A 19,183-nucleotide genomic window follows, 5' to 3' on the forward strand; every position below is an offset into this window, starting at 1 on the left:
GTTCCTCAAACGCCAAATCCGGATGACAAGAAGGGGAAGAAACGTACAGACCACTTTATTATGAGTGGTATCAGCGCTTCTTGGTACCTCAATCTTCGCTAACTTAATGTTGTGTTGTAGTTTGTATGGGATTTTTCTTCATTTACCGGTAGAAACATGTGAGGCCTAACCATAGTGTTTTGGACTCGGACTTGCAATCTTTTAGTTATGAAGAGCTTAAAGAAGCAACAAATGGATTTAATGAAGAATTAGGAAAGGGTACCGGTGCTTTTGGAGTTGTTTACAAAGGAATATTGGCAATTGGTTCTGGTGTCCCCGTGGCAGTGAAGAAGCTAAAATTTGTGGTACAAGATAGTGAGAAGGAATTCAAGACGGAACTGAACATAATTGGTCAGACACATCACTAGAATCTGGTTAGACTTGTTGTATATTGTGACGAGGGACAAGAGCGGTTACTTGTATATACTAGGCAAAAAGCCCGCGCGTTGCTGCAGGTATACTATTGATATCAGTGAATTTACATCGAACTTACGTTATAGATATATAACATACAGTAAAACTATATTATACAATGTTGTACTTGGCCAGATTTCAAAATTATACATTAAAACTTCATTATACATTGTTTTACTTGTCCCAAAAATCCGGATGCTCATCCCCTGACCAACTGAACAGCAGTTTTGAGTCGGTTTTGGTCTAAAACTTGCTTTGTCAGGTCGTCCATTTATTGCCTATCCCATTGCTTTTCATGCACCAACTCTTGAATTATAGCCTTAGAATGATCCGTTTTGGTGCTTTTACCAATGATATGTTAGATGCATGTTGTTCTTCAAGATTCCAGATACGATTGAGTACTTGTAATTCTATAGATGTGTTAAGACCCCAATTGGACTCGCCCTTCCTTCCCTTATATGGTGCGACCTACAAAGATCAAAGGGTATCTGAGATTTCAATCTACCAAAAGGAGATATTGGGTAAATTAGCTTCTGAGTCTATGCAAGTCAATTCTGCACCGCCTTCTCAATCGTCAACTCTTGGTATGAACACGATTAAAAAGTCACATTCAATAGACTACAAAAAGAAAGAAAAAAAAAAAAAAGAATACCTGCAGCTCAATCAATGTTTCACGCTTAAGATCTTGCTTAGCTGGATCGATAGAATCAATGATCTCGCAGCAAACATTCAACCTACTGATAAACAGATTCTGCTTCTGTGGATTTGAAACCTCTTTGAGAGACAGATATTACCTCTGCTCCAGCTGAAATGCTTGCTGGGAAAACAACTGAAGACACCCGTTTGACAACATTTAATTTGCTTGCAAGAGAACTGTTTGAAAACCATGTAGCTTGAGTGTTTTTAGGATGATGCTGATGATACTTGATGCTTCTTCAGCTTTTGGCAACAACCACATTGAGTGACTGTCTGAATCTGGGCAGATGAATTATTGGAAACAAAGCAATTGTAAACATTGGTTAGAATGTAAAAGCAAAAGACTACATCAAGTTTTTTCCATGTAGTTTATTTCTCAAGTTCGGGATTTTCATAAGTTGTGGTAATGGAAGGAAAGAGAATGAAACTAAATAGTTGGGCACACAATACTCTGATTATGTGCACGAATTTGCCAAGATGACATTGGTGCACAGGTATGTCAAGCTTTTGTGTTTTGTGAGACAAAAGCTAAAGTAGAAAAACATTAAGCAACGCAATAAAAGATGAAGGCAACTGAAGTCTTCATTGAATGCGTGGAGTTTCCTATTTTTATTTGTTACAACAGTGTTTCCAAATTTTTTCAGTCACCAATCAATTTTGTGCAACTATAAAGAACTAAACTATGACAAACAAACATCAGACCAGAAGAAAACTCACCTCCATTCTCCTTGCGCTGCGATCCTTCCTTGCAAATTTTAGGCTAGCTTCTTCAAGAGGCCCATTGGATTGCCATCCGAGTCACACCACATGGGTTTCTTTTTGTGAATCTCATTATACTTTTCATTAACTACAAAAAATCCAAGTAATAACCTCTTCGACATTCCCAGATTGGACACGTCTTTAGAATCAATAGTCCAATGAGCTATTCTTCTTTCTAAAATATTTTACTTTTATATCTGCAGGTTTCGCATACTTTTTTTGGCATTTTCCAGTTGCACCTATGTGAAACATAAATGATTAAGGTAAGCAGTCAAACAAAACAGATTGAGAACCTACTAAGGCTTGTAAGCAAGCTACCATATTAAATGAATATCTAAGAGCATCAAAGGAGAGTTCTACCTGCAACCCCTTTTTGTAAAATCCTTCAGTGTAGACCCTCTTTGAGTCTTTTCAGCTGGAGACCCAAATGCAACACACAGAACCATCAGTATTGCAGTTTTACCACCTACACAGAACAAACCCATGTAAGGCAATAATTTTACACCATCTAAAGAGTAATTTATAGTTATGAATGAAATTATGTTTTTATTGGTATTATATTGTATAAGTTGAATTCAAGCATGTTGCTGAGATAGTTATTGGTTTGAAGAGTTATTAGAAGCTAGAAATTATCTTCATGATAATACAAATTGAAATAAAAAAGAGTTCGGAAATGAATTTACGAATTTCCTTACAAACCACATCAATTCTTGCAGATTATTTTGTAGCCGCATGAAAGTCTAGCCGTTTAATCATTTGTAGCCGTATGAAAGTCTGTCCGTGTGTGTGTTTGTTGTAGGAAATTGAAGGTGAAATCAAATGATATAGGAACGATTAAACCTTACCAAGATTTTTCTGATATTCAAACAACACACGCACACACGGTTATACTTTTACAATAGCCAATGATCAAGTTCCTATTCCTGAAATTCATACATAGCTATACCATGTATTTTGATATAACCTATGATTGATTTGTTTGTTGTAGGGAATTGAAAGTGAAATCAAATGATATAGGAACGATTAAACCTTACCAAGACTTTTCTGATATTCATTCCGATGCGTAAGGCTGAGGTCGGTTATGAGCAATCTTTGACAGCCATGGACCGTTCTGGAATTGATTAGATGCCGACCTTTTTGCTTATATAGGTTGGACTGCTAGGCAAAACGGTAATCTCATACTGGATCCCTCTCTATTACTGTTTGGCTGACTGCAAAATCTAGAAATATCGGGAATCCTCATCTTCTTTTCATTGTCTTTTCAGATGGTTGTTTTGCTGATATCACCTTGATTGATTTTGAGAGAACATTAACATTAATGGTGAGTGCATTTGTGATTGCAGCATTGAACAGAGCACATTTATTCTTGTTCTTATCAGTAAATTGAGACATAGTGAATAACGTAGTGTAACAAAAGCATTGCAAACTGTATTAATGTAGTGTAATATGTTATGAAATTTTTTACAATAATAATAAAACAATTAAAAAATTTTTGTTAGTATTTCTAAGTTTGATAATATTTTAGTCTATAGATTTCGTAGCACATCTTTATAAACTATATTTTTAGTATATTGATTTGGTATATCATTATTATTATTTATTAAAATTTTTAATCCACTTCTTGATGTTACTCTTGAAAGTGCTACATATAATTATCCATGACTAAAAACTGGTTCCGGCAAATATACACCAACTTGATTCAATGATTGACCCTGACTTTTATTAATAGTCATAGCATAACATGGTCTTATTGGAAATTGCCGTCTCTTAAAAATAAATGACCATCTGTTTTCAGATGCAGTAAGATCAATTCTCGGTATAAAAATTTTTTCACCAGCATTGTTTCCTGTTAAAATTTTTGTTTCTATCAATCTATCAAATAATTTTGTTATTATCAATCTTGTACCATTACACAAACCAGATGTTTGATTTAAATTTCTTAACAACATAATAGGCATTCCAATTTTCAAAATTAATTCATGTGATGGTAATCCATTGAATTCAAGTTTATTCAAAAATTCTATTGGATATAAAGGATTAATGTTCTCATTATTTCCAGAATTTAATATAATACTATCAGCGCTTAAATAAGTTGTTTTATTACCTGGTAATAAATTTATAACATAATTATTTATCTCTTAAACTGTGGTATTTCGTGGTGTAATAATTGCTCGTTCTCGTAAATAATTAAAATTATCATAATTAGTATAAAAATTTAGATAAGTAGCAAGAAAAACTGCTTGTATTGGATTTGTATATGTATGAATAAGCAAATCATTTGGAATTTCAACCCAAGATACATCTATATCATTTTCATCAATAATTGAACATATATTACCTTCTCCAATTTGCAATAACCAATTTGAAAATGTTGAAATATTTAACTTTTCTTCGTCAGTCATATTTTTTTTTGACAATCTCATATTCTCTGTTAAATGAAATATTTTAAATGAAGACCATAGGTATGAACTATTCAATGAAACTTCAACTACTTGTTCTTTACTGCCTCCTGTAACAACTGGTAAAATTTGTCTAAAATCCCCACCTAATAATATTGGTTTGCCGCCAAATGGTTTCTCTGATTTCATATTAGTATTATCTGATAAAATATCACGTAAAGATTTATCTAATGCTTCGAAGCAATATTTATTACACATTGGAGCTTCATCCCAAATGATTAATTCTGTTTTATCAATTAATTTTGCGAGTTGAGTTCCTTTTTTTATTGGACATATTGATAAATTATTAATTGTTAAAGGTATCTTGAATTGGGAATGAGCGGTTCTACCATTCGGAAGTAATAACGAAGCAATTCCAGATGAAGCGACTGCTAAAGCAATTTTGCCTTCATATCTTAATTTAGCAATTATCGTATGCCATAAAAATGTTTTACCAGTTCCTCCATAAGCATGAACAAAAAATGTATTACATGTTTTTTGTTCTATTCCTTTGATAACTTCATCATAAACAATTTTTTGACATGTGTTTAATTGAGCTATTAAATTAGTATGTTCACGTTTTAATTCAAAACAATCATAATTGAGTTCTTCTTTTAACAATCTGTTATTTAACTCTAGTATTTTTTCTATATCAGGCATTGGTAATCGATGATCTTTTAGTGAACTTGATGATTTGTTAAATATTTGTTCTAATTCAAATAGTAATTGATTTTTCAATTCTGATTCTGATAAAGTAAGATTTAAATTTCCAACTTCAAGTCGAGCTTTGTGTAAAATATCATCACACATATATGACCAATATTTATCTAATAATATTTCAGGGTTTACAACATCGCAGAACAATATTATTGTACTAAAAAGCTGACGAAATTCAAAAGCTGTAGCTGTATGTGAAGAGTCCGTTACTGCTTCAATCCATTCTTTGTCATCACCTAATAAACCTAAAACTTGGCAAGCTTCTTGATAAGAAGTATATGTAATACCATTAATTGTTTTTATTGAATCATAACTACGACAACCTTTTTGTACATTTAATAACATTCTCATAAAATATAATTCACCGCATGTAGGATGTACATATGCTATTCGACCAATAGTTTGACATTGTTTCCTTGGTGTCCAACATTTTTTATGGTCATCCCAAACAAATTTACTTGGAAATTCTGCATAAGTTAATTTAGATGCATCTGGATAAATTGAATTTGCTTTGAACCACGCAGTAAGCATAGTATCTTCTGTACTTTTTTGTTTGATAATTGATTGAACAGATTGATATTCATTAAAAACGATCTTTTGCTCTAAAGGTAGATGAATATGCAAGTGTTGAACAGCTGGATGTCGAGAATGAATCGGATATTTAAATAATCTCCATACAGATTCATGAGGAGTTAGATAACGACAATTAAGATAAGTTGCAATTTCATTATTTCCATTTTCAGATAATAGAAGTCGTGCTCGGTCTGGACCTTTATTGATATATTTAAACAAATATTTAATTAGCATAGATTGAGAGCATAATTCAACATTAATATGAGCATTATATCTCAATAATAAATTTGAATTATAAGGTACAACAAAATTATTTCCAACACGTACATTATTTTTTACTGTAAATTTAGTACAATCATCGCGACGTCTATATATTGGGGATCCATTTGTTTCAAATATAGTATTTGTATTATATGGCTTCAGAAAAAATTTTGAACATTTTCCATTTCTCATGCAAGGAGATTTTGAATTTATTTCTCCGCAAGGTCCGTGAATCATAAATTCGCTAACCATATCAAAAAGCCTTGGATTAACCTTTTTATCTGGTAATTCTGCTGAAATAATAGAGTCTATATCAAGTGCTGTATAACATTTATAATCTTTTTGTAACCAAAATAGCATATGAGCATGAGGGAGTCCTCTCTTTTGAAATTCTATAGTATGAACATATGCTTCAATCTGTCCACAAGGTTCTCCAGATTTGATGTAATTGATCATATTTTGTAATTTTATTCTAAATATTCTTGAAATTATATCAGGTCTATCTTCAGCTTTATACTTTGGTATCTTTTTAAGGTATCTTTCTATTTCAGGCCATTTGACATTGCAGGTAAATGTTATAAATAAATCAGGATTACCATATTGTCTACAAATTGCCATAGCATCTTGATAATTATTAATTATATGTCTAAGACTTCCAGTATGAGAGCTTGGTAAAATTATTCTTTGTCCTAAATCATAACCTCTCTTAACTCCTTTTGAAGCTGCGGTATAAATATCTTTAAATATTTCAGTTCGAAATTTTTCTTGGTTTTTTCTAATCCAATTTAAACGATCTTCTTCGACAGTTGCATATGCGTCAACTAAATATTGTTGAAATAACCGTCCACCTTTTAATAAAGTACTATTTTCATTATTTCTATCTTGAATTTGATAAGTAATAAAAGCTCGCATTGACATTCTTTCTCTCTTTTTTTCAGAATCACTTGCATTTTGTTGCAATAATAAATTTATTTTATAACCATCTTCACCATAAGGAAAAAGTATTGGTTACTGTAATGACATATATTTTGGATGTATTCTTGAAACACATTGCATTTGTCCACTATTGGATTCGATAATTACATCTTTATTTGAATTGAATTCTCCAATATCACCAACAACTAACCCACCAATTTCATCACTTATTGACTGTTCATATTGTTTACTATCAGTGGGTTGACGATTAAGTATGGTCATACTTAATGAGGGTAAACAATCGTTTTCATATTTATCTCTCATTGTTCGAAATTCTTTTGCTAACTCATTATTTTCATCAAACATCTTAATAAGACCTTCAACAATATCTGACTTAATATTTGAATTAGCATGGGTAGGATCAATAGCCTTTATACGATTTGATACCTCATTTTTTGTGTCACATACATATAATTGAGCATATTTAGGACATTCTCCGTTAGAAGGTAATATAGAACCCATTAAATGATGTATTTGACCGCTTATTTTAAAAACATAAGGACCTGATCCAGTATTGATTTTTTTATCAATTGTTGCTCCCATAGATGTAAAAGAGAACATTGAATTGTAAACTCTAATATTCTCTCTAAAATGTTTACTTTCTGAACCATTATTAGGATCTAATAATTTTTCCTGAAAATATGGCGTTGGTTTCGATTGTTCAAGCTTGATTTGACCCTTTTTACAACAGCTTGTATAGATAAGCGGTGCATTTGACGATGATTGTTTAATGGCTTCTCCAAACCAAAAACATGCATTGCAATGATTACATGCATGAATATTATCGCCTGAATTTTCATACTGGACAATCAATTCTGCAACAATAATTCCATTTTTTATCAACAATTGTTATAACTATTGTTTTCTGAAAACAACTGAAGTTCAACACAAAATACCTTCTCTATTCTTTTGATATGATGCCTGACCATATGCATGTGAGCATCGACCTGAACGTAAAATTGCACAAAAATCAGTTACATTATCCATAAAAATTAGTTACATTATTCTTAGTTGATGGTTAATTGCAAAAGATAAACCTGTGACCGTATTAGTTTGTACAAATTTACATGAATTAGTTTCCTTGAAATGCTCCGAGTCTCCTGCAATACAAACCAAAACAGTTTAATGATAGTCAAAAAACATAAACAATGGCCTACAGGTTCTTACTCCACTGAATCAACTGAAAATTAGAAAACAGAAATGATACACTATAAAATTTAAAAGATTGGAAAGCCAATGTCAGCTATGCTACTAACTAAACCACAAAAATACAAAAGCCAATTCATGACTCACATGTACTGTTTTTGAGTCCCAAGAACAGAAATACAAAGAAGAAATAAAAAAAAAATAATAATAATAATAATAATAATAAATAAAAAAAAAGCATTAACACCTGGCTATTGTCAACAGCTTTATCAAACAATCTCTGTAGCTAACACATTGTCATTTAACAACCATGAAACATTCCATGTCTAGGTTGCAGTTTAATACTAAGAAATAGAAACATTTAATAAGGGCACCAAATTACATACCTGTCATAGATAAACACAATCAACTCGTTCATATTTCAGCACTCACACATTTTATAACTCTCAAGTAACTTCCTCCATTAATTTCTAAACCAAACATCACAGAAACAAATACAAACCAACATATATGCTCTAAATTAAAGAACCACAATACAGTGGTTTTAGAACCCTTGTTCCACCAAGCAAACAGCCCCTAATAATCAAGCAAAGCCTTCAAACTCTAATAGATGAAGAGAAAACGAAGACCAACCACATAGAAATTTCAAATCGCCATAGCTAATCTTCAAAACTTTATTCTGTGGCAGCCATTAAGCTCAATCCAATTTCAACAAATAACTTCACCAATACTAACTCAAAAAATTCACAGCAACAAATACCCACCCCACATACAAAGTTGCCCGAAAAGTTTCCATCTTCACTTAAATTTCAATATGGCAATCAAAACCCAATTTCCACAATAAATAAACCAAATATCCAGCCATAAACAGAAATCCATTTATACCTTGAGCAGCATTTTCATCATTATCTCTCAATTGCATCTCATTCTGACATTCATTAGATCCTCCAGCATTGTCTGGATCAAGCACTGTAACCAACAACGAAACAATATGACTTAATTTACACTTGCAGACACAATTCAAACAATATGACTTAATATATTTACACTTGCAGACACAATTCTTTTTCTTCACACTACGTATAAACGTCAATGCTTAAGAAAGCATAAAACCTCTACTCACTTGCTTTCAATCTCTTTGATCTGACATGACTACATTCAGATTTTCCTTGATCAACTCGATCACCTGTAGATTGTTCTAAGAACCTCTTTATCCCTCTCTTGGCATTCTTAGCTGCCATCTCTGTATTTACACATATAATCCAATTAAAATGTGGAAGAAACAACTATTAACATTTAATTAACAGATCCAGCTAGTTATACATACATCTACTCTGTACCTTTTTAGATTCAAAGAGGCGTGTCCTCTTTTATATTCTTCTTTGGCTCAACTTTGATAGAGACTGCAAATACAAACAGATCAATTTCAGTGTATGATTAATAGATTAATATAAATACTCATAGAGGTTTACCCAATTCTTACTGTTCTAGATTTCGATTCCCTCGCCGAGGTCGGTTGATTATGGAGCTCGATTTCGATAGAGGCTTCCTGAGAAGGATGGATCACTTTCCTTCTTTATATATAGCAGAAGGAATTATAAATTGAAAATTGCAAAGAAAATATCTTGCACCACTGTTTTTGATTTTTATCTCTGAGGTCGGTTGGTTATAAGACTGGATTTTGATAGAGACTTCCAGAAAAACATGAGGTCGGTTTCAACTGTGGTTATCTATGTTGCTTCAATCGAGATTTCTGGAAAAGAATGAAGTCGGTTCCAACCCGTAATTAAAAACAAAAAGGAGGGTAAAAGCGTCATTCAATTGGGGCTCGAATGAACAGTGAACCGAGCTTTAGATAGATTTACTAGAAATAGCGGCCGCGCTTTGCTGCGGGATTTGTTATTGTTAACCATTATGTATGCAAGGTTTATTGATACAATGTAATAGATTACAACATAAGTTTGGGAATGAACAATTGAACAATTATAAATTCTAACTTAAGCAAACTATGACCCATTTGTAAACACAAAAAAAAAGGATCTCTAGTTATAAATGTTCTAATGTTGCCAAGAATTTCCTATTTGTGAACATTTTAGTTGTAAAAAGGAATCAAAATCATCAACACAACCGAAAAGGAGGTGATATTTGACTGAAGTGATAATTCACACATATCACACATCAAACTAATCATATTTTAACACAATTAAAGAAGCAAAACTAAAACTTCTAAATGAACTCAATGTTGGCAACTTGATGATCAAAGCAAAGCAATGAACTCAATGCTGGCAACTTGATGATCAAAGCAAAGCAAAATTCCAGAATTGAAGAGATTACAAATAGACGAAAATTAAGTCGATTACAGAGATCAAAATTATTGGAAAATTATTGCAAGATCATCATGTCCACCAGCAAATGTGCAAACCTTAAACGCATACTGAAATGTCCTCCAGAGCATTTTTGAGATTTTAGCGCATCCTTTTAATTGCTTCTTATAATTTTGGGTTCCAGTAGTCTACGCCTCTCCACTGGTCTGTACTTCTCTTATTTCCTGCAACAACATAAGGTCTATTTCAAAGTCAGTTGACCACTTAATGATTCTTAATAAGTTTTCCAAAGTTTAAACACAGTAACTAAATATGTGAAACTTTCTTACTGAACTACTCTTTAGCGCCAGCTCCATGCAACTTCTCTTACCCGGATGAGGATATTGAAGTCGGTGGGTCTTTTGACTGAAATTTCTTAATTTCTTCATCTTTTGTTTGCTCCGGTTTACCTATTTTTCCTTCTGATCTGCATGTTGCTTCATTTTTGTTAGTCAAGGGCAGAGATAATCAAAATACATGAAATGAAATTTTCTGTATAGGAGGTTGAGTTTACCTTGGTGAAATAACGCTCAGTCTTCTTAATGAGCAGACAAAAGGGGAGCCTCTATTTTCCAAATGTGTAGTTCTGTGATCATTGCATTTAATTATAATAAAAATGAAGACAAAGGGGAGCCTCCATATACATTAATATCAAGGCCAATCTTGAGAAGATGAGCAACATTATTCTTCAGATACTTCAGCACAGCGTTCCTCTTCTTCTTAATCGTCCCTAGCCTCACCTTTATGCTCTTTATATCAGACTTGCTGCAGCAAAAAGACCCAAAATCAGAATCCAGAACAAAACTTAAAAGAAACAGGAAACCATACTCTACATAAACTTGGGCAGAAAGACAAACTGGGTTTAAATTCATCATTAAAAGCCACAGTCACAATATATGCTGATGAATAACAAAAAGAAAAGGGAGTCTTGCATATTGTGTCAATAACATCTATAGCTCAAAAAGGAAAACATAGTTTCTGGCATTTAGAGGTGTTATTAACTTGGTACAATTATAAATAAAGCCACAGTTTTTCAACCAACAACAGATAGTCTTCAATTTTTTTTTCCTTTCATGTAATGTATACTGTGGTATGCTTAACATGATCAAACAAAAGTCTGAAAGAAAATGCAATGCTTCTTTCATAAGAAGAGAACAGCTTAGGACAACTTGAAGATTCATTCAAAGAGTATTACAATGTTTCCCACCTAATGAGCCACAAAATTTTCTGTAAAAAAATGTAACTGAGAACCAAAAGACACAAAATATTTATAATTTGTGATGATAAAACCACAAAGAATCATGAAAATCAAACCAGGAATGTTAGGGAAAGGAAAACATCTCCTAACGACCACTCAATGTCCAGCTTAAATAACATTCAAAAAGCAGGAACCAAACTTATACATTTATGTGATGAACCTAGAACTGATTTTTATCCTAGAACACAGAACTTAGCTGTTAAGAAGAAGTCCAAATGTATATTTAAAATGAATTTGAAGTATGTAGTTCGATAATTGAAACATAGATCTCTACCACTGAACATTTAGGGATGTGTATTTAACAACTCACTATGACCACACATAGCAACTCACCCAAATCCTACTTCCCTCAAACACCAAAAAAAGCTCCTTCCTTTAAGCACAGACGTACTGATCCAGTATCGTCCTGCTCCCTGCAAAATCACAATTCAAAACATCAATACGAATTCAACTACAAATTTCTTTGCAACTGATATTCAAAACACTTGCATCCAATTTTCTGTAAATTTAATTACTCTTACACAAAAAGTAATAAAACAAATAACACACTAAATGAACCATGAAAATAATAAAACAAAACGTGTGCCAAAGAAAATAATATATAAAGAAAACAAAGTTAAAAAAAATAAAAATAAAATAAAAACATGTAAGAAGAATTCAAATATATGGTTTGACATGAAGCAAAGTGATAAAAGAAAGGAAGGAAGCAACAAACTTTACCTTCTGAAGCTGAAGAAGAGCTCATTTTCCCATTCATCTTCTTCAATTAGCAAAGCTAAGCACACTGCAAAACTATCACTACATATCGTTTAGGAAAATTTAGAGAAAGAAAAAGCCAAAGAACCAAATATCTATTCACCAAAACATAAACCCAAATCCAATCCTTCACCGAAAAATTTTAATGAGCAAAGCTGAGAAGGGTCCAAATCTACATAAATACCAGAAATCCATAGCAAAACACCTTTCTTGGCCATAGAACACCTTGGTATCCACGATTAAGCCTCCGATGGCAAACTCCACACTACCAATGGACACTGAAAACCGAATTCCCAATCAATCAATCCATCCCAAAAAAAAAAAAAAGAAGAAGATGAATTCTTCCCAGAGAAATTAAGGAAACGAATTCCCAATCAATCAATCAATCCAGAAAAAAAAAAAAAAAAACAAAAAGATGAGTGTTTTGCAATGAAATTAAGCTTTGGGGAGTGAGGGTTTCGCTTACTTTTGAAGGGAGGGCCTCTTCTTCTCCCCCTTCTTCCCCTGTTTACTTCGCTCTATCTTTCTCTGTGTCCAGAAAATAAACCAAAACCCAAAAGCTGAAGCGATGGGTTTTCTTGTTGTTAATTTGACCTTCATGAATTTCGATCTGTTTGTCTTGCCGGTTTATGTATGATTCCTTCGGCCTTGCGTTGCAGAGCAAATAACCTCTCTCTCTGTCTCTCTCTGTCTTTCTGTCTCTGTCGATAGAGTGTAGGTGGAGGCTCAGTAAACCTACAGGCGGCAGGGGATAGGACCGTTATAGAAGAATGGCAAATTGTAATTGAAAGAAAAAGCAAGGGCAAAGGCGTCACTCCACTTGGAGCCAAATCACTGTTAGATGAACAGTATCTCTCCTTTAGTATATAGTAAATAATAGATATCTATCAATTACATTTCGCCAAACATTTACACTAAAAGTCTTTTCTGCCCCACCAACACTTTAGGGTGCCAACTTTGCAGGCATGACCGGCCACCATTAACGGATGACAGCATGCCACGAGACCCAATTTCCCTCACCGCCTATGCCACCTATTGCCGTTGGGTCTCCCCAGCCAATCGGAAGACAACGCTGCTCCAATATGGGATCTTGATCTCCACAGGCAATAGCGGACCATCTCTTTGCTGGAGAAGCGGGGCCTACCTGAGATTAAGCTATATAACCTATATCCCAATCCTGAGATTAAACTAAAAAGTCTACTGTGCTCACACAGGGGCATGCCTACAAGCATGGCTTTAACGAGAAGAAGCAAAATCAAAAACACAGAGAAACACATTTTCTTCGTTATCTTGATACTTCACACTCTACCATCGAAACAAGATCTTTGGCTTGGAAAACTTGACCATCAATGATATGCAATACAATGCAATTATGACTGTGTTGGAATTAAAACACCCATTCAATGCCCACAACGCATGGGAAGACTTATTGTCAGTTTACGAAACCCAAAAGCCAACCATGGTTAATTTAAAAACAAGCCACTCCAATTGGGCCAAATGGTGTCCAAATCACTAAGGCAAACAGATTATCCACAATAATCTTAAAAACAAAAAAAGGCTAAACTGGCTGTAGATACAAGAAATTTAATGAAAATAAAATTCATTAAATATATCGGTCAATCTTTAAAATTTTAGCTAAACAAGCTTAGTTGGCACATGAGTCATACAAAAGGTACACATGGCTCGTGCATCACCAAAATTATGTGAGCTTCGAGGATGCCACATGTTAAAACACGAGTGATCCATCGATTGAATGACGCGGAAGCATCAATTGTGGAAGCATCAATTTATTGCTGATTGATTGTTGCTCGAGTTAGTATTTAAAGCGGATCAATCGTATTAAACTGATTGATCTCGATGAAAATCAAGCATCAAAAACAAATATGGATCAGATTAAATTGTTTAATTCTGATTGAAATCAAGTATTAAATACAAATATCGATCAGATTAAGTTGTTTAATTCTGATTGAAATCAAGTATTAAATTCAAATATCAATCACATTAAATTGTTTAGTTCTGATTGAAATCAAGTATTAAATTCAAATATCAATCAAATTAAATTGTTTAATTCTGATTGAAATCAAGTATTAAATCAAATCATATTTGATTGGCATATTCCTTAAATAAAAGGTAATTAAATCAACGAATTAAAACTGATTGATTTAATTACATATTTACGGAATGTGATTAATGCTACGTCATCAATGCATTCCAAATTGAGGGAGGCGACAACACTATAAATACCCCCTCTCGAATCAAGATAGGGAGGACAACAGACAGACGCAAGCAGACGGAAGAAACCTCTCCAAAGCTCAGAAGTCTCTCAAGCTCGTGAAGAACCATCAAGCTGCCAAATAGCCAGTCTCTTCACCTCACCAACTTCAGACAAACAATGGAAATCACCTGCAAGCTCAGAAGTGGTCAAACTCGCGGAAAATCAACAAGCACCAAGCAAACGTGCCGATTCATCAGCCATCAAAGCCATACTCGCCACGTGACACTTCTCGTGGTTCAAGTTTGATCAAGATCAAGCCTCTATAGCCCTTGATCATCCATCGTCTTCAACAAAGTAAGTCCTCTACAAGTTCTTCATCAAGCTTGTGGAGAATCAACAAGCACCAAACACACGTGCCGGTTCGTCCCTACCAATGCCGAAGAACGCTCACCACGTGACACAACTCGTGGCCTAAATCCGATCAAGATCAAGCTTCTACAGCCCTTGGTCAATCGTCTTCCTCAAATCGTCAACATAACAAGAAGTTCACACTACAACCGTCCGATTCAAGATCAACTGCTCACCATCCTTGGATACCAACGTCAGAGATCAAATAAGAGGAGATTCTTGTGAAAGAGTATCCACATAGATTGTAACCCTCAAATTCATTAATAAAAATATATTATTTTGTACACGCACTACTAAAAAACATTGCAATTGCTTCGCTTTTTTACTTCGGCAACAATTGCCGTCTCAATTGATACCTTATTGCCACAGAAATTGTTCTGTCGTGATTGAGCCTTATCATTTGCGACGGAAAATCTTTGGCGTGGTAATTTTGTGCTCAATTGCGACGCTTTCACCCGTTGCTGTCGCAAAACTTATATGTATATGTACTTTACAAAAAAAAAAAAAGAACAACGGAAAGGGCAACACAATAATGTCACTATATTACTCTTTTTTAATATTGGTATGATTGTGCGTGGACATAAAATAAAATTTTCGATTTTAATTATAAAGACATTGACCTATACCAATTTGCCTCCTAAAGTTGTTTGACTTATACATTGCATTTAAATTGTTGGTGTTCATTCTAAAGCAACCATGAAGTGGAAAATAAATTTGGATAAATCAACCGCTCAATGGAGAGATTGTAATGTTTTATGGTGATTGCAAAAAATCCAGCCAATTTGGTTCTCGTTTAGAACTCGATCAACTAGGTCAAACTTAATTATTTTTATATATCATACACTCCAAATGACAACATCTATCAATTCAAGGAAAATAGGAAAACCGACCATTAGATGAGATTATTACAATAAATTATGAGTGTGGTAAAAAATGTAGCCAATTTCACCATATTTTCGAATCCGATAATTGGTCAACTGTAGTCACTTGTATGTCTTCTTAGTTGACCGATGGAGTGACAACCGCGAAACGTGCTTCTTTTTTCACATCACGTTTGTAAATATTCTATCAATAGATGTGCGTGGACATAAGATCAAAATTTTGATTTTAATTATAAAGACATTGGCCTATACCAATTTGCCTCCCAAAGTTGTATGAACTAAACATCACATTTAAATTGTTGAGGCTCATTCTAAAGGAACTATGAAGTGGAAAATGAATTTGCAAAAATCAACCGCTCGATGGAGAGATTGTAATGTTTTATGGTGGTTGTAAAAAATCCAGCCAATTTGGTTCTCGTTTCTAACTCGATCAACTAGGTCAAACTTAGTTACTTTTATAAACCTATATTTATATATTATACACTCCAAATGACAACCTCTACCAATTCAAAGAAAATGGGAAAACCGACCGTTGGATGAGATCAATACAACAAATTATGAGTGTGGTAAAAAATTGAGCCAATTTCACCATATTTTAGAATCCAATCGAATTGGTCAACTGTAGTCACTTGTATGTCTTCTTAGTTGACCGATGGCGTAACGACCGCTAAACATGCTTATTTTTTCACATCACATTTGTAAATATTCTATCAATAGATGTGCGTGGACATAAGAAAAAAATTTCAATTTTAATTACAAAGACATTGGCCTATACTAATTTGCCTTCTAAAGTTATATGACCTAAACATTGTATTTAAATTGTTGAGGCTCATTCTAAAGGAACTATGAAGTGGAAAATGAATTTGCAGAAACCAACCGCTCGATAGAGAGATTGTAATGTTTTATGGTGGTTGTAAAAAATCCAGCCAATTTGGTTCTCGTTTCTAACTCGATCAACTAGGTCAAACTTAGTTACTTTTATAAACCTATATTTATATATTATACACTCCAAATGACAACCTCTACCAATTCAAAGAAAATGGGAAAACCGACCGTTGGATGAGATCAATACAACAAATTATGAGTGTGGTAAAAAATTGAGCCAATTTCACCATATTTTTGAATCCGATCGAATTGGTCAACTATAGTCACTTATATGTCTTCTTGATTGACCGATGACATAACGACCCTAAAACATGCTTATTTTTTCACATCACGTTTGTAAATATTCAATCGACGGATGTGCGTGGACATAAGATAAAAATTTCAATTTTAATTATAAAGACATTAGCCTATACTAATTTGCCACCTAAAATTGCATGACTTATACATTATATTTAAATTGTTGAGGTTCATTCTAAAGTAACCATGAAGTAGAAAATGAATTTGAATTGGACAAACTAACCGCTCGATAGAGAGATTGTAATGTTTATGGTGGTTGTATTAAATCCAGCCAATTTGATTCTAGTTTCGAATTCGATTAACTAGGTTAAACTTAGTTACTTTTATGAATCTATATTTATATATCAAACACTCCAAAGGGTAATCTCTATCCATTCAAAGAAAATAAGAAAATCAACCGTTGGATGAGATTATTATAATAAATTATGAATGTGGTAAAAAATTTAATCAATTTTACCGTATTTTTGAATCGGACCATATTGGTCAACGGTAGTCTTGACGCTGGACCAAAAACTTGCAATATTATTTTCAATTGAAGGCTTGCTCTCCTTCTATGCTGTGATTGTGCTAAAAGCGCCAAAATTTTTGGCCAAATATTAAACTTCCCTCTCGAATGAAAAAGAAAGAGATTGAAGGCCGGTCAAATTTTGCTCACTCTTTCCCTCTCTCTCAAAATCCCCTCTGCTCCCAAAAGGCCAAAACCCTAACCATTGCCACTACTCCTTCTCCACTCGCAGCCCTATCCCCGCCGCCCAGCCTTCCTCCTCTTCTTCTCCAGCGGGACCTCCTGCAACGGCGTCGTTGAGGAGCTCAATAATTTCACCACTCGCTCCCCTACTTGCTTCACGTTTCCGGCGACGGAGGAAGCACTGCCGAGATTCTCTGCGTCCTCGGTAATTTCTAGTGTAATTTGTTTATGGGTTGTGATATTTTACGGATTGATTAAGGATTTGGTGTCTTGGTAACTAGATCTGCTAAGAAGTGTGATCAATTTCATGACTGAGTTTATTGATTTGGATGTCGGAATTGCTGTACGTTGTTGAGTTAGAATTGCTATATATTTTCAATTCCTTACTCCTTACAAATTGGGAGTTGAGGACAGAGAGCTTGTGTCGGTCTCTTTTGATGATTCCAAGCACTGCTGCTGCTGCGTTTGCTTTGGGATTGGGCTTTTGCTGTTTTAAAAGATTTTAATTCGAGAGAGATAGACTTGGTAATCTTTTATGTTTAATCAATTTGGGAACTTTGTGATAGTCTCATAGCAGAGAATTTTGATCAGATTGGTGATGGATTTGTAGTTTAATTGTATTTGAAGTAATGGGAATCATTATGAGTTCATCGTGTCTATGCAGTTCCATGTTTTACTTAGTTTATGTGTCGATTACATATGTGATTATGTGTTTTATGCAGTAGTAGTTTTCTGTATGATCAAAAGAGTAGTATAGTTTAGTGATACTTGCTACATGATTCCCATTTTGGTGTCTGCAACTACCTTAGTAGTTTCATTCAGGCTTAGATTTTGAACCTAGCAACTATTTTTGTTAAGGTCTTTCATTCGTAAAAGGTAGTATTAGTTTGATATATCTGAGCAGAGTGCCGCCACAGATAGTAATGTTGAACCAGTGATATCTCTGATTTGAGCCTCGTTTTTCCATTTACATCATTAAGATAAGTTAGTGTAGCATGTAGGACGGAAGGTGAGGGACAAATGGATTTATTGGTGGAATCTGAACCTGGGTTCTAGTAGTGTATTGGTGATGTCCTAGCCTGCTTGCCATGTTGCTTGTGAAGTGAGATTTGTTATGACTTGGCCTTGATTGATTGAACCCTGTTGACTAGTATTGCTGGTTTGCACAAGTCAGGATCAGATTAGGTGATCAGAACTACTGTTAAGCTAGATGTCTAGTGTTATATTTGATGCACAAGATGCATTAGTTGGTGTAGCTCATTTGCAGGACAACAAGCATCAGAATGTTGAGGACAGAGAGCTTGTGTCGGTCCCTTTTGATAATTCCAAGCACAGCTGCCTTGCATGAATCACACTCGTAGCATCACAAGTAGTTCTAAGGTACTTCTATTTTTCTGAGTTTCAAAGTTAACAG

General features: G+C 34.0%; 1 protein-coding gene and 1 long non-coding RNA gene across 19 annotated transcripts; both read right to left on the reverse strand.

Annotated features, from left to right (window-relative positions):
* Positions 1-481: 481 nt before the first annotated feature.
* On the reverse strand, positions 482-3,087 carry LOC112165743. The gene is made up of 5 exons (XR_002922938.2): positions 2,943-3,087; positions 2,269-2,374; positions 1,867-2,147; positions 1,106-1,428; positions 482-921 (listed from the first exon to the last, which is right to left on the reverse strand). It is a non-coding gene; the product is annotated as an uncharacterized LOC112165743 (long non-coding RNA).
* Positions 3,088-6,890: 3,803 nt separating this feature from the next.
* LOC112165742 lies at positions 6,891-13,269 on the reverse strand. 18 transcript variants are annotated; one of them, XM_040506275.1, is made up of 13 exons: positions 12,862-13,264; positions 12,360-12,673; positions 11,973-12,052; positions 10,896-11,146; positions 10,672-10,808; positions 10,441-10,583; positions 9,502-9,771; positions 9,359-9,421; positions 9,142-9,261; positions 8,904-8,987; positions 7,910-7,972; positions 7,769-7,819; positions 6,891-7,673 (listed from the first exon to the last, which is right to left on the reverse strand). In XM_040506275.1, the coding sequence occupies exons 10-13, from the start codon at positions 8,922-8,924 to the stop codon at positions 6,906-6,908; spliced, it is 903 nt and encodes a 300-aa protein (XP_040362209.1). In that variant the 5' UTR covers positions 8,925-8,987; positions 9,142-9,261; positions 9,359-9,421; positions 9,502-9,771; positions 10,441-10,583; positions 10,672-10,808; positions 10,896-11,146; positions 11,973-12,052; positions 12,360-12,673; positions 12,862-13,264; the 3' UTR covers positions 6,891-6,905. The 18 variants fall into 18 exon arrangements, 15 of the variants coding, with proteins under 15 accessions (XP_040362209.1, XP_040362211.1, XP_040362210.1 ...); XM_040506277.1 differs by lacking the exon at positions 9,142-9,261 and having other exon boundaries at positions 6,891-7,687; positions 7,940-7,972; positions 12,862-13,269; XM_040506276.1 differs by lacking the exon at positions 9,142-9,261 and having other exon boundaries at positions 12,862-13,269.
* Between the last annotated feature and the right edge of the window lie 5,914 nt (positions 13,270-19,183).

Source organism: Rosa chinensis, chromosome 5 (genome assembly GCF_002994745.2).
Source record: "Rosa chinensis cultivar Old Blush chromosome 5, RchiOBHm-V2, whole genome shotgun sequence".
Lineage (NCBI taxonomy): Eukaryota > Viridiplantae > Streptophyta > Magnoliopsida > Rosales > Rosaceae > Rosa > Rosa chinensis.

What these genes read in the sequence shown, in the direction of transcription:
- LOC112165742 (XM_024302384.2), bottom strand. Translation starts at nt 9,259, where the DNA reads ATGGCAGCTAAGAATGCCAAGAGAGGGATAAAGAGGTTCTTAGAACAA. An exon ending in ACAAACTAATACGGTCACAG is followed by an intron (nt 7,820 to 7,909) that starts GTTTATCTTTTG and finishes TTTTACGTTCAG; the next exon opens with GTCGATGCTCACATGCATAT. An exon ending in ATATCAAAAGAATAGAGAAG is followed by an intron (nt 7,688 to 7,768) that starts GTATTTTGTGTT and finishes TTATTGTTGCAG; the next exon opens with AATTGATTGTCCAGTATGAA.